Here is a 13,092-nt window from a genome sequence, read left to right on the forward strand (position 1 = left end):
CTCCAGCCCTCCCAGCATCTCCGGGGCCTCCTCTGGCCCCGCTCCAACAGCTCCGTGTCCTTCTTGTGCTGAGGGCTCCAGGGCTGGACGCAGGACTCCAGGTGGGGTCTCGCCAGAGCGGAGCAGAGGGGCAGAATCCCCCCCCTCGTCCTGCTGGCCATAGTTGTTTTGATGCAGCCCAGGATGCGGTTGGCTCTCCGGGCTGCCAGTGCACGTTGCCGGCTCGTGTTGAGCTTCTCATCCACCAACACCCCCAAGTCCTTCTCCTCAGGGCTGCGCTCCAGCCATTCCCATTGCACTGGGGCTGCTCCTTCCCTCAGTGGAGCCTTTACGCTGAGGTGAGATCCCAGCTAACGATGCACCCGCCATCGGGAGGGGGAGGAAAACTGTTTTGCCGGACCGTTAATATGTCCAGACTGCAAATTCCCTGCATGCCTGTAGGGGAAACGTTAGGATAAAGCAGCAGCAAAGCTGCAACGAACTTGAGGGAGCTGCAAATGCTGTGTGCCAGCTCGCCCCTCGCTGAATTATTTTATTCCGCTGGAGGATTTCGAAAGGTGGAACTGCAGCAAGGGTTCGGCACTGCGGATGCGTCGAGCATCCAGGCTATGAACTGCGGGGATCCGCGTTCTTATTTTCTGTTTCTCTCCCCTCTCAGACTGGCTCAGTCGAGGACAAACCCCCACGTCCTCGACACGGGACTGACGGCGCAGGACATCCAGAGCGCGGAAACGCTCTCGCCTGTGGACTGGAACAAAATAGATCCCACCACAGGCGAGAAAGATGATCTCTTCATGTTTTGAGGTCAAACGCGTCTAACGGCTGACAAGAGAATAACCACTAGAAGTCCATGGACTGAATCGCGCTGTGCCGGGTGCTGTACGCAAGGGGCCCTTCCGAGGGCTCTTCACCAAGTCGGACGACATTACGGCACAGTTTAGACCAAAGCTTTAGAAATCTAATGCAGATTTTTGTACCGTGCTTTTATCTAAACCACGAGATGCTCTTGAACATATTTATTCATAGCCGTTACAGTTTACATTTATTATTGGAAGGTGTGTAGAGCATCTACAGTATTAGGTGGCAATATACCGTCGAAGAACCTTCAGCAGTGCCTGTTCCTCTCTGAAAAAAGCCTATGCAACGCCAAAGTCTCTCTGTTATATACTTTTCTAGACAAAGGTCTGCAGATGCAAATGCGATGGCGAGCACAACTGTTCCTAATCCGCTGTTTCTTGAACACCCCATCCCCTGCCGAGGCAGGGCGAGGAGATTCGCGGCAGCTGCCGACGGCGTTAAAATCAAAGGGGTGGCAGAGATCTTGCTTTTGTCGTGGATGTCGGTGATACTCTCACAGTTGTCAATCACCCCGACGTGTTCTGGCTCTTCCTTCGCCGCCTTCGTATGGGAATTGACGCTTTTTTACCCAAAGACTCTATGAAGTTTTGCACTTTAAAACTCGAGCTGAAAGCAATGGTCCGGATTGTCAAGGTAAGCAGTGCCTGTAACTTCTCTTCCGAAGCTATTTACCCAAAAAACCCAACCCCAACCCGGCAGGGCTGCAGATCTGTTTCAAAACTGACTTCTCATGCGCCTCCAAATGCGAAGGCTCCGTTGGCGCTGTTGGCTTTAAAAGCAAAAACCACCGGGGAGGAACAATCTGTTTCGCTAACGCGGGTTGGAAGTTGCGGGGCGGGTGAACCCGGGGGCGCGATGGATCCGTGTTCCCGGCCCCGCGGAGCGGGTTGGGCTCTGGCTGCCCTTTCCCTGTCTCAGAACCGTTTGGTTGTTGCTCGCTCGATGGACTCACACGGAATCGGATTAGGCAAGACCAATACCTGGATGTTCAATTAGCAAGAGGGGCCCCTTCCCGCAGCGTTCCCATCCTTTCCCCCCCCACCCCCCGCCGACAGCCCATCTCCCGGGAGCTGGGGAAGTGTCTTTATCTGCTCCTGGAATTGGAAATAAGTAATGGAGGTATAAAGCTTATGCTAATTAAAAGATTAAGTTTAATGATCCTAAATAGGCGCACTGACAGTTTGCCGTGTTTGTGGCCTTACGTGAAGTATACTAATCTGTTTTATAGATTTGTAACTTCGTTTTGAAACACTAATTCATTCCCCAGGTAGCTCTTTATAACTCTTTTAAAACTGCTTGCAGGAAAAAAAAAAATAAAAGCCTCTTTGTCAGCTGTAAAGAATTTATTAGGAAACAGCTGAGTGACTCTAACTTAGATTTGATTTCCCCCCCCCCCCAAGTGTTATCGTGGTAAGGTGTCAAGGGCTTGTGAAGCTGAGTCATCGTGTCTCTTAACAAAACGTCTGCTCTGTTTATCCTGCAAAAGTGTGTTTAAAGCAATTTTACATCTTGAAACTACCGTGCCCGTGCCTTATTTGATCTTAGGGGTAGCATCAGTCTCTCGCGATTGAAGGAGTTATTCAAAGTTTGTCGGTGCTACAGAGGCACGCGGCGGAGACGTGACCCTATGGCATAAATAATGCCAAAACGGGGCAGAAATGGTTGCGGCGAGTGCCGCGTCCCGGCCCCGGCGAGGGGTGATTTTCCTTGGAAAGAGCTTGGGCTGCAGGAACGGACCGTGAGGATTTCTCTGTCCGTCGATCTTCCTCCTTTTCTAGAAACTCCAGGAGCATATACTGAAATGCACAATACTATATATGTATGTATATAGTTTTTTAAGAAAACCTGCTGTAAAGAGGACCTGTACTGAGGAAAATAAAACTTCCACCATTTTTTGGAGTGTCTGTGCTGGGTGACTTGATTTTTACCGCAGTCCTTTTACCGCGTAGAAGCCTTTCTGTTTCTAACCGGTTGAATTCTCCATCTCCCTTGACGCCTTAGCAGGGAGCGCTCGGAAACATCCGCGGGAGGTCTGTGTCCATGGGAAGACTCTTTCCAGCGCCATCCAGGTGGGAAGACGGCGGCAGTTAGACATCACCCTGCCGTGCCGCCTCCGGGCAATGGTTATGGAACTGGATGCGGCCATGCGGGATGCACGGAGGGATGTGCCGCAGCCACCTTCCCTCCTGCTCCGGGCTGGGAGGTGACCATCGCAGCCGGATCAGTAAAGCCATCCCTTCCCGAGCCCCCGCGTTGCTGGATCAGCCTCCGGGGACGGTTGTGACAAGGGACGAGAAGAGGGAGGTTGGTGCTTCGGGTAAACGTGGTGCTGGTAACGTCAAAACCCAAAATCTCTTAATTGATAGAGTTCCTGAGTCGCTGTGCAAAGTGCTTCTCCCTCGGGGGGGGGAGTTTTAATTCGTACAGCTGCCTTTAAATAAAAACAGCCCGGAGAGGCCGGCACTGCCCTGGGTACTCGGCCTCCCCCTACGATTCCTGCCTTCCCTGGCTGCCAGCTTGGAGCCAGCGGCTCCTGCAGGAACCGGCTCCTCACGCTGCTGCCGCTCCCCTGGGAATCACAGGGAGAAACTCATCCGGGGATGCTGACGAAGAGATTGAACCTTTGGGATACCGGAGCTGGGCCGAGGGCAGAGCAGAGGGGCTTTGCAGAGATGCCTCTCTTCCCACAGTGCTGGACTAACAAAGCAAACAATTCAGTCAGACTTCATTTTTTCTGTTTAAATTGTCAGTTCCGGCGTGAGACGGCCCCGATTACGAGTGCTGAGTGCCGGCAGCCGGCGCCTTCGTGCATCTTGCACTTACACTGCGTCCTGCGCTTGGGCCACAACAACCCCACGCAGCGCCACAGGCTGGGGGCAGCAGAAAAGGACCTGGGGGTTCTAATTGCCAAGCGGCGGAACATGAGCCAGCAGTGTGCCCAGGTGGCCAAGAGGGCCAATGGCATCCTGGCTTGTAGTAGAAATAGTGAGACCGGCAGAAGGAGGGAGGTGATTGTCCCCCTGTGCTCAGCGCCGGCGAGGCCACCCCTTGAGTCTTGCGTCCAGTTCTGGGCACCTCAATACGAGAGAGATCTCGAGGTGCTGGAGCAAGCGCAGAGGAGGGCAACGAAGCTGGTGAAGGGCCCGGGGAATAAATCTTACGAGGAGCGATTGAAGGAGCTGGGTCTGTTCAGTTTGAGGAAGAGGAGGCTGAGGGGAGACCTCATCGCTCTCCACAACTACTTGAAAGGCCATTGTTGGGAGGTTGGTGCTGGTCTCTTCTCACAGGTCATTAGCGATAGAACAAGAGGGAATGGCTTCAAGCTGCAGCAGGGGAGGTTTAGGCTGGACGTTAGGAAAAAATTCTTCCCAGAAAGAGTGGTCAGACACTGGAACAGGCTGCCCAGGGAGGTGGTGGAGTCACCATCCCTGGATGTGTTTAAGACTCGTTTGGATGTGGGGTTGGGGGATATGGTGTAGGGGAGAACTTTGTAGAGTGGGGTTGATGGTTGGACTTGATGATCCCAAGGGTCTTTTCCAACCTAAATGATTCTATGATTCTATGATAACTGATGGCGACACCGAGGAACAAACTGATCTTTCGGTTTTGATGTGACCCTTTTTCTAAGTGCCGGTTAAGAAACTTTCGGCATCCGTTTCCTTCACCTGCGGGAGGGAGGGAGGACGGGGCTCACCCCGAGGAGACGGGGCTCTGCCGTGGGAAGGCGGCCGCGGGATCGGGGGCTGCAGCATCAACCGTGAGCCGGGGGAGCCGGTGGCTTTTCCCACCCCCAACTGTGTTTCCCTGGGGGGGACGGGACGTGGTGCGACTTCGCTGCCCCTTTTCCTCCCTTCGAGCAGCCTCAGCGGCGGCGGCCGTTGTGCCGTGAAATGCTGCTCTGTCACCCCACGGTGGCACGGGGGGGGCGTTGGACGTAACGACTCCATCCATCCTACGGATGGTAGCCAGCGTGGGCGAGGAAGCTCTAACTTGGAGCCCGGCTTCAATCTCTCTCCTGAAAGCACCTGGTGAAGAAACAAAACCCGCAGCTAGTGCAAGCCATGGGCTTGGGAGCTCATTTCTTTAACTGCTGGTGCTGCAACTCGTTAAACTCCTTTAATGCATCCCCCAAAACCGCGTCCCGTTGCTGCCAAGACACAGCCTGGCTTTACGTGCAGACGTTAAGTTTATCAAGCGTTTCCTCCCTATTCCACGAATGCTCTTGAGTGCTGCGGCGGCCGCCCCCCCCGGGCCACACGGACAGCGAGGGCACGGGACCGTTCTGCCAAATCCCTCCTGCGCGTGGAAGTGTCTCCGTCTGAAAAAGCTGTCATTTCCATGCCAAAAATCCATAAGCTTGTCAAAAAGTTAACTTTTTTATGCCCCCCCCCACCCTTCAGAGGAAATCCATCCGACCGCCTTTCCCTGAAAGCCGGGGCCTCGAGCCGTCGGGTGGGTGCCGACGTGGGGTTGGCGGTGCCCGTTTGCGCCCCTGTTCTGCTGCATTAAATAAAATCTGCCGGAGCGGCTCCTGCGGAAGCAGCACCAGCCCCGTCGGGCGCCTGGAGCCCAGCAAGATGCAACGTGGGCTTGGGAGGACGCAGAAGCTTTTCCCATCCCCAGCATGGGGGGACCCGGGAGCCCACACCAGCGGCCGCGGGGCCAGGAGCGGATGAAATTACCCATCGCGAGCGAGCGGGGCCTCAGCTTTCAGCCCTCGGCTCTAAAGTCCTTTTAGCAAGAAAAGCCGGCATCCGACTGCGAGCAATTTATCAGGAACGAGTGGATCCTGCTTATGACAGAGGGAGTCTTAATATTGCATTACTTCATTTATTTAGCACCTCTCCTCTAAAGCCCAGGGGAAGGATAATGGGAAACAGCGTTGTGGGTTGCTGGGGGTTGGTTGTTATTTTTCTTCCCTGCTAAAAGCAAACATCTCCAGCTGGTTCTTGGCTCGGAGGAGAAATATTGGCTTTACAAAAAGAAGGGATGTCAAGTCATTAGGAGCTGCAGGAAGAGGAAGCCGCCTGAGATAGGAGTGGAAACGGGGCCAGAGAGCTGGAGCCAGAAAGCAGATGCAGGCAGCGCGGGAAGAACGGAGGCAGTTGCGCAGCAAATGTGCAGGTAGAAGGTAATTAGTGACCGAGTGCTGGTTAATTTACTGTCACCGGCCTCTCAGGCTGGGCACACGCTCAGTCCCTCCTCCGCTGGGCTCTGATCTTCCTTAGCAGCGATTGCTTCTCACTCCTGGCTCCGCAGCAGCTCCCTGGGCCGGCAGAGCCAGAGGGACCCTCTGCTCTGCCCGGAAAGCGGATTAGCGCTCAGCTATCGGGGCCACGTGCCACCGTCGGCTGGTGCTGGTCCCCAGCCAGGCGCCGGGAGCTGGAGCCTGGGGCTTCTCCATCCCGGCTGGCGCCGCGCACCTTTGGCAGCACCGAGCATCTCCTGGGGCACGAACCCGTCGGAAAGCTGTCGGCCCCGGCTGGGAGCGCAGAAATGTGTCGTTGCGATTGAGTGCTCGTGCCTTATTCCCCACGGCGCAGTCTTGGATGCGGCAGGAGCCGGGTCGTGCCAGCAAACCCAGCGTGGGAGCGCCGGGAAAAGCAGCGCCGGCTGCGCTGGCAGGGACCCTGCCACCTTCCAGCCTCTTCGCTTTTCCTTCCCGCAGCCAGGCGCGATCGTCACCAACGTCACCGTTCCCACGTCAGGGCCGCGGGGTCGCTTCTCTCCCTCCGAAAGGAAATATGGGGAGAGGCAGGTTGTGAAACGTCAACCCTGTCAAGTTCTGGCTCCAAAATCCCTGCCGACTCCTGTGATTTATCACTCGCCCGGCTGCTACTTGCAGCTTGGGAAAGATAAGCGAGGAGGGAAAATATGGATTTGAAAAGCTTGGCTTTAAAGCCCACAAACTCAGGCCAAGACTCCTGTCCTGGTCGAGGGAACGGAGTAGGAACAACGTTACCGGTCACGGCTGAAATAATACAGCCATTCACATCATGCTGCAGAACAAGACGGTAACTCTGACGCCTTCTCCTCCCTGAGAGGCGTCTTTTGAACCACGATGTGAGAAAACCAGTATTTAGATACCAAAACCCTTGCTGCCTTCTTTGTCTTTTCAATTTATTCCGCAGGCACCTTGTTTGCCCCAAACTTTTCCCATCTCGGTTTCCATTTCGGGCGAGCAGCCGCAAACGCGCGCCCGGGGCGTCACAGAGCCGTCGTCTCTCCAGGCAGAGGGGCTGATGCCGCGGGAATTCTCCTTCCCCTCCTTTCAAACCCGCCACTCTGCAAACTGGGATCCAGATCACCCACTTTCTGCCTCCAAGGGGTTTTTTTTTTCACTTTTCCAGCCATCGCCGTCAGCGATTTCTTCCCCGGCGCAAGCTCCAGCCTCCGTGCAAGAGGAAAACGGTCCCCGGGCCGAGTTTCCCCGACGCTCTCGCTGCCAGCCACGGCGGCAGTTCCTGTCTCGCCTGTTCACAGTCCCACGGAAGGTAACACCACTCCAGGCAAAGTTTTGGCTTAAAAAGCTTTGATGAAGATACTTTGCAGGCAGTTATCCGGCTTGTACCTTTGTGTTTCCATCTCCCGACCCAAATCTCGCCGTAACAGCCCCCAAACTTGTCAGGTCTCGTTTTAGCTACAGCCCTCCTCCCCCCCCGCAGCTTGGCGGCGTGAATTTTAACGTGACGTCCCAGCACCAGGCCTGTCACTCGGCTATTGCCTGTATCACGCGCTGGTACCTGTGAGCCCCAGGTCTAATTAATGTAATAAAACGTGTAAAAGTCCTAAATCTCCTCAGACGTGGCAATTTTATCACTTCTATATACTGTCACAGCACAACTAAAACTGACAGTAAAGAATAAAACAGTTATGTCTCTGGCATTTTTTATTACTTTTAATATGCTACCTTTTTTTTTTTTTTTTGTTACTGGAAATTTAAATTACAATGGTATGCTTCACTTAAAAAAAAAAAAGAAGAAAGTATCCATAGCAACAGGAACATCTAAATTATTACAGGCTGATCACTTCTCTCCTGGAGTCACATCACATGCCTTTCAAAGGCAGTCCCAGAGGTGCAGGATTTTAATAGAATCTTTTTTTTTCCCCTACCTTTTTTGCAAATAAACAACTGTATACACAGCACTTTCTCCATCAATATGCTGCCTACAGAAAGATCTAAACCTAATAACTGCCAGCATGCTTCATTACCCGGAGAGGGAGGGTTTCAGGCTTGTTCTTGCAATCTTTACTTCATACGAGGCTTTTTCATCCCAGTCGGTGCCTCCTGGTTATCCCGTGTGGAACCGGAGAATTTCCGTCGAGTTCAGCCGATGTGAATTCCGGCTTGAATCGGGGGAAAGTAGGAGGGGAAGGGGAAAGGGAAGGGGAAAGGGAAGGGGAAAAGGAAGACAATGGCATCCTGGGGGGCATCAAGAGGAGCGTGGCCAGCAGGTGGAGGGAGGTCACCCTCCCCCTCTGCTCTGCCCTGGGGAGGCCACATCTGGAGCGCTGGGTCCAGTTCTGGGCTCCCCGGGTCAAGAAGGACAGGGAACTGCTGGAGAGGGGACAGCAAAGGGCTGCCAAGATGCTGAGGGGACTGGAACACCTCTCTGATGAAGAAAGGCTGAGGGATTTGGGTCTTTTCAGGCTGGAAAAAAGACGGCTGAGGGGGGACATTATCAACACTTCTAAATACTGAAAGGGGGGGTGTCAGGAGGATGGGGCCAGGCTCTTCTCAGTGGTGCCCGGGGACAGGACAAGGGGTAACGGGCACAAACTTGAACGTGGGAAGTTCCACCTCAACACGAGGAGGAACTTCTTTGCTGTGAGGGTGGCAGAGCCCTGGCACAGGCTGCCCAGAGAGGTGGGGGAGTCTCCATCTCTGGAGACATCCCAACCCCGCCTGGAGGCGTTCCTGTGCCACCTGCTCTGGGTGACCCTGCTCTGGCCGGGGGTTGGACAGGATGATCTCCAGAGGGCCCTTCCAGCCCCTCCGTTCTGTGATTCTGTGACCCTGCAGCATCGGGAACCTGCTTGTTAGATGACAAGCTGGAGTCAGCCTTATTCACATGTTATTCTTTCAAAATTCCTAGTTGTCACCCCCTGAAAACAACTTCAGCAGCTGCTGGACATTTAAAAGGCGATCGGTGGGGAAATACCCAGATATTTTACAGCCACCATCCCTCCATCCGAGCCTCCTCCGTGACTTTTGGTAGGAAGCAGTTATAGCTTTCCACTCTTGAAAAATTCCTTCACCTTACCATGAAAAAAGCCCTGCCGATAGACACGGAGCTGTCAAATGTAAGAAGCAAACATGCTGGAAGAAATAGAATGGCATTTTTTTCCTCTCCAATCTCAATTATAGGAATCATATGCGTCATCTGGACCAACAGTAGGTCAAAATTGCTCAGCCAGGAAGATTTTATATATAAAAAAGCAGCAGCTGATAGCCTTCCTCTAAGCTCACGTATTATTATGTTATAACAGAAATTATGGTAGTAAACCATGTTTATGGGCTCTCTTGGAAAGCTCAGGTTAAGAACAAAGGCTTAATAAATGTACTCGTACATAGTAACACGATCTTAAACCAAGCCTGTGTGTATCTGGGATCTTATCGTGTTCAGTAATAGCAGAGATTGGCTTTTTATCTCCTTTGTTTCCCATTGCCGTGTGGTACCTTCCTGGGTCATCATTTCCTGCATTTTCCCCCAGAGGTGGCTGCAATTCCAGCAGGATACATTTCCAGAGCAGAACATGCAAATTACAGAGGAACGAGGCAGTCTTTAACGATATAAAATATTACTTGTCACTTAACCTTTGCAGAATAAGAGCCGACGTGCGGGCAAGCGGCTGTGGTTCGCCAGGGCCAGCGTTCGGTTAAAAACCAAGAAAATGTGTCGGGGTTCTTTGGTTTGGTTTGTTTGTAAGGAAAGGTCGGGGAAGCTCCGCATCCGTGGAAAAAGAGGGGCCTCCAAGGAGAGAGGCTGCAGGCTTTGAACAGGGTTGTGATCGGGGTGATGCCGGCAAACACCGTGACAGGAACCGGGGGGTATCGTCTGTCAGTGACTTTCAGATCGACTCGGTTTCGTTACGTGAGTTAAAAAAAAAGCCAGAGCGAGAGAAGGTGGGTGGTTAAAGAGGTCTGAGAATGATGCAGAAAACTCTGTTGGACCTGCAGATCCGGCTCGCATTTGAAAATCACCCTCCTTACGGCTCCCGTGAAATCACCTTTTAATTAAGAGTCTATAACAGGAACCTGTAATTTTGTGGTTGCTGCGTGAGCCACAGACAATCCAGTTCACTCTGGCAGAGCTTTATTAAAGCCATGGCTCCGGCTGGAGTCAGAAATATTTACTTGATGACCACAGAGAAACCCTGGGCACCGACCTTGGACGCCAGGCAGCAAGTTCAAGCCGTCACTCCCTGGCCTCACCTCCCTCCCAGCTGCACGGCATCAGGTCGAGCAGGAACCCGCAGGTGGAGGTCTTTGACTCACAGCGTCCCCAAACCCACCCGCTCGCCTCCCGGAGTAATTAAATAAATCCCAGAAGCCCCAGCCCCAGGTACTTGGGAGTATTTGTCATCTGATGGTATGTCTGTGGGCAGGGAGATGGGTTGGTGCTGGTCTGCCTGGGGTTTGCTTCTTAAATTGGGCTGGATTTGATGTTCAAGGTTCACGTTTGAGGCTTTGGTGCGTCCGTAAGTGTTCTGGGGCTGGGCGCGGGGGTCAGAGCTCATCAGCAAAGTGTGATTGTGTCTGAAAACAGCTGGTGTTGGGTGAGTGAGACCTTTGCTTTTAAGGGTGAGAAGAGGGTGGGTCTTGTTTTTACGTGTTGGTTGAAACACCGTGATCCAGCGGGTGGACGGTGCTGGGTGAGTCAAGCCTCAATTCTGGGGGAAGACTGGCAGAATCTGGGTTACTCGCTCCTTTGTGGTCTCCCATTTATATGTTGAGCTGACCCGACTCAAGTCTGTGGAATGTGATGGGAGAACAAGAAAAGCTTCTGGTGAAGTTATTTAAGGACTTCAGACGGGTACGAGCACACAATCATTTTACAACTATGACAGGAGAAACTTGGCTAGCGTGCCTGTTGTATTTCATAGCTGTTTTCCCCCGCCCTTGATGCGATGTGCCTTTCCAGTTCTGCTTTTTATGTCCTCAAAACGAGAGCAGGGTCTCTCGAGGCCGGGGTAAGACAGAGCCGGCACAGGCTGGAGCAGATCTTTTCAGTTACAGGTGTTCCCTCGTCTCGTTAACCAGATTGCACAAGGAAGGTGCAATACCGCTGAGCTCAAAATTACATCTCTCTATTTGCTACCTGACGCAGCAGCAGAGAGAGAGACAGCTGCAAACAAGTTTAAAAGTATTGCTTCCTCAGAGTGAAACCCAGGAGATGAGACATTTTGGGTTTCATCTGGCCGACCGAAAGCCCCTGGGGAGCTGCAGGTGCTCCTGTGACTGCCATGGCTGTGTGAGATCAGCTCCGGGCTGGGCCCCAGCACCGCAGAGCTTCAGAGGGCACCCACCCGTGATTTTTCCAACAAGCTGTGATTTATGGGATGCCTGTGGAGCGGCTGGTCTCTTTGCGATGACGAAGGAGAGTCTGTGACACAACTCCTCTGAGAGCAGGGAATGGACTCTCAGCCCTGGAGGCTCTTCGTAGCCTGTGTCCCCACGCCACCTCTGCATCCCAGCTGACTATGTGACCCCACGTGTCGTCCCCTCTCTGGTTCATAATCAACAGATCGTAGAATGGTTCAAGTTAGAAGGGACCTTAAAGCCCATCCAGTGCCACCCCCTGCCCTGGGCAGGGACACCTCCCACCAGCCCAGGTTGCTCCAAGCCCCGTCCAACCTGGCCTTGAACCCCTCCAGGGATGGGGCAGCTACAGCTTCTCTGGGCAACCTGGGCCAGGGGCTCACCACCCTCGCAGCCAAGAATTTCTTCCTGATATCTAAATTTACCCTCTTCCAGTTTAAAACTGTTCCCCCTCGTCCCATGGCTCCCCTCCCTGCTCCAGAGTCCCTTCCCAGCTTTCCCATAGGCCCCCTTTAGGGACTGGAAGGGGCTCTGAGGTTTCTCCAGGGTCACCAGATCAGGTCTGATGGCTGCAAGCTGATCTCATTTTACTGGGAGGGAGGGCAGGTGTGGTCCTGCCCTTGTGTTGTCAACACTTCTCCCCTTGTGCTGCTCCTGCCAGCTTTAGCTAAATGGCATTGAATCAGTCTCTTCTGAGGGATTAAATTGCTCCCAAACCCTCGGTATGAACCACTGAGCCAGGAATGATGGAGCTGGGAGATGAGATTTGTGGCCAGAATCTGGGAAACATTCAGTCTGGAGCAAGATGAGCCTAATCCTAACCTGCCTCTTGCTGCGGCTGCTCCGAGTTCGAAGCAGGGGGTGATAAAGCCTCCTTTAAATGCTGCCTCCTGCCCTGAGGAGCTCAGGCTTTATCCGGTTTGGGACCTAGCAAGGCCGTTTCAGGAAGGTGCCGAAGTGATAACGCAATGCAGTATCTGGAAAGGTGGTTTCTGGCTGCGTGCTGAGAATAAGCGCAATAGATTGTGAAGCGCAGGGGAAACCATTATCAGTATCTTGTCTGATTTTATATAGAAACACATGGTTCAAAAATGTCACTTAGTAACATCTGTGCTGAACTCCAAGCTTCCATCTGAGCTGACAGATCTCTTTAAAACCACACACAGTCTTCAAACTTGTTTTTAAAAAAAAAAAAAAGAATCTCTCCTATATCTGAAAGACCTTTCAGCCCTGATACAATACCGTATTCCCTCTCCTCAAAAGCTTGATCCACCAGCTGCAAAAGTGCTTTCAAAGAGCAAGAAGGCGGACAACCAGCTCAAGAGGAGAGCCCCTTCCATGGGAAGCAGCATTCTGCAATCAACCCTTTGATCATCCATCCCTGGGTTTTTCCTCTTGTCTCCAGGACGGCTCTCAGCAATGGCTATTTGAGGGCTGAAGTTCCTCCTCTTTTATCTCTGTGAGCTTCTGACGCCAGCGCCTGGAGGATTTTCGAGGCTGAAATGGAAAGAGTCCTGAGCAAGTTGAGGGAAGGGCTTTGGCAGGTGCCCATTAACAAAGCATTAAAGGCTGAGCTGAATTTGCCTTTGGCAAGTGCGTGCCACCTTCCCTGCTTTCTGCAGGCTTCTTTCCAGCCCTGGTTTGAGATGCTGCTGGGTGACGATGCTCCTCCGATCCCACAGGCGAGGAGT

The 13,092-nt window shown here is 52.9% G+C and overlaps 1 protein-coding gene across 11 annotated transcripts in view; it reads left to right on the forward strand.

The window, feature by feature from the left end:
* Nucleotides 1–7,662, forward strand: part of LDLRAP1 (low density lipoprotein receptor adaptor protein 1) — a 38,392-nt gene extending 30,730 nt beyond the window's left edge. For 5 of the 11 annotated variants that reach the window (XM_074562731.1, XM_074562729.1, XM_074562732.1 and 2 more), the window contains one exon: nt 659–2,762. In XM_074562731.1, the coding sequence (XP_074418832.1) occupies nt 659–787 (129 nt within the window). In that variant the 3' untranslated portion in view covers nt 788–2,762. Of the gene's footprint in view, nt 1–658; nt 2,763–2,859 lie in introns of those variants that run through there. The other 6 variants (XR_012584197.1, XR_012584199.1, XR_012584201.1 and 3 more) reach the window with 3 other exon arrangements.
* The last annotated feature ends 5,430 nt before the right edge of the window (nt 7,663–13,092 follow it).

Source organism: Larus michahellis, chromosome 19, assembly GCF_964199755.1.
Source record: "Larus michahellis chromosome 19, bLarMic1.1, whole genome shotgun sequence".
In the NCBI taxonomy this organism is placed as follows: domain Eukaryota; kingdom Metazoa; phylum Chordata; class Aves; order Charadriiformes; family Laridae; genus Larus; species Larus michahellis.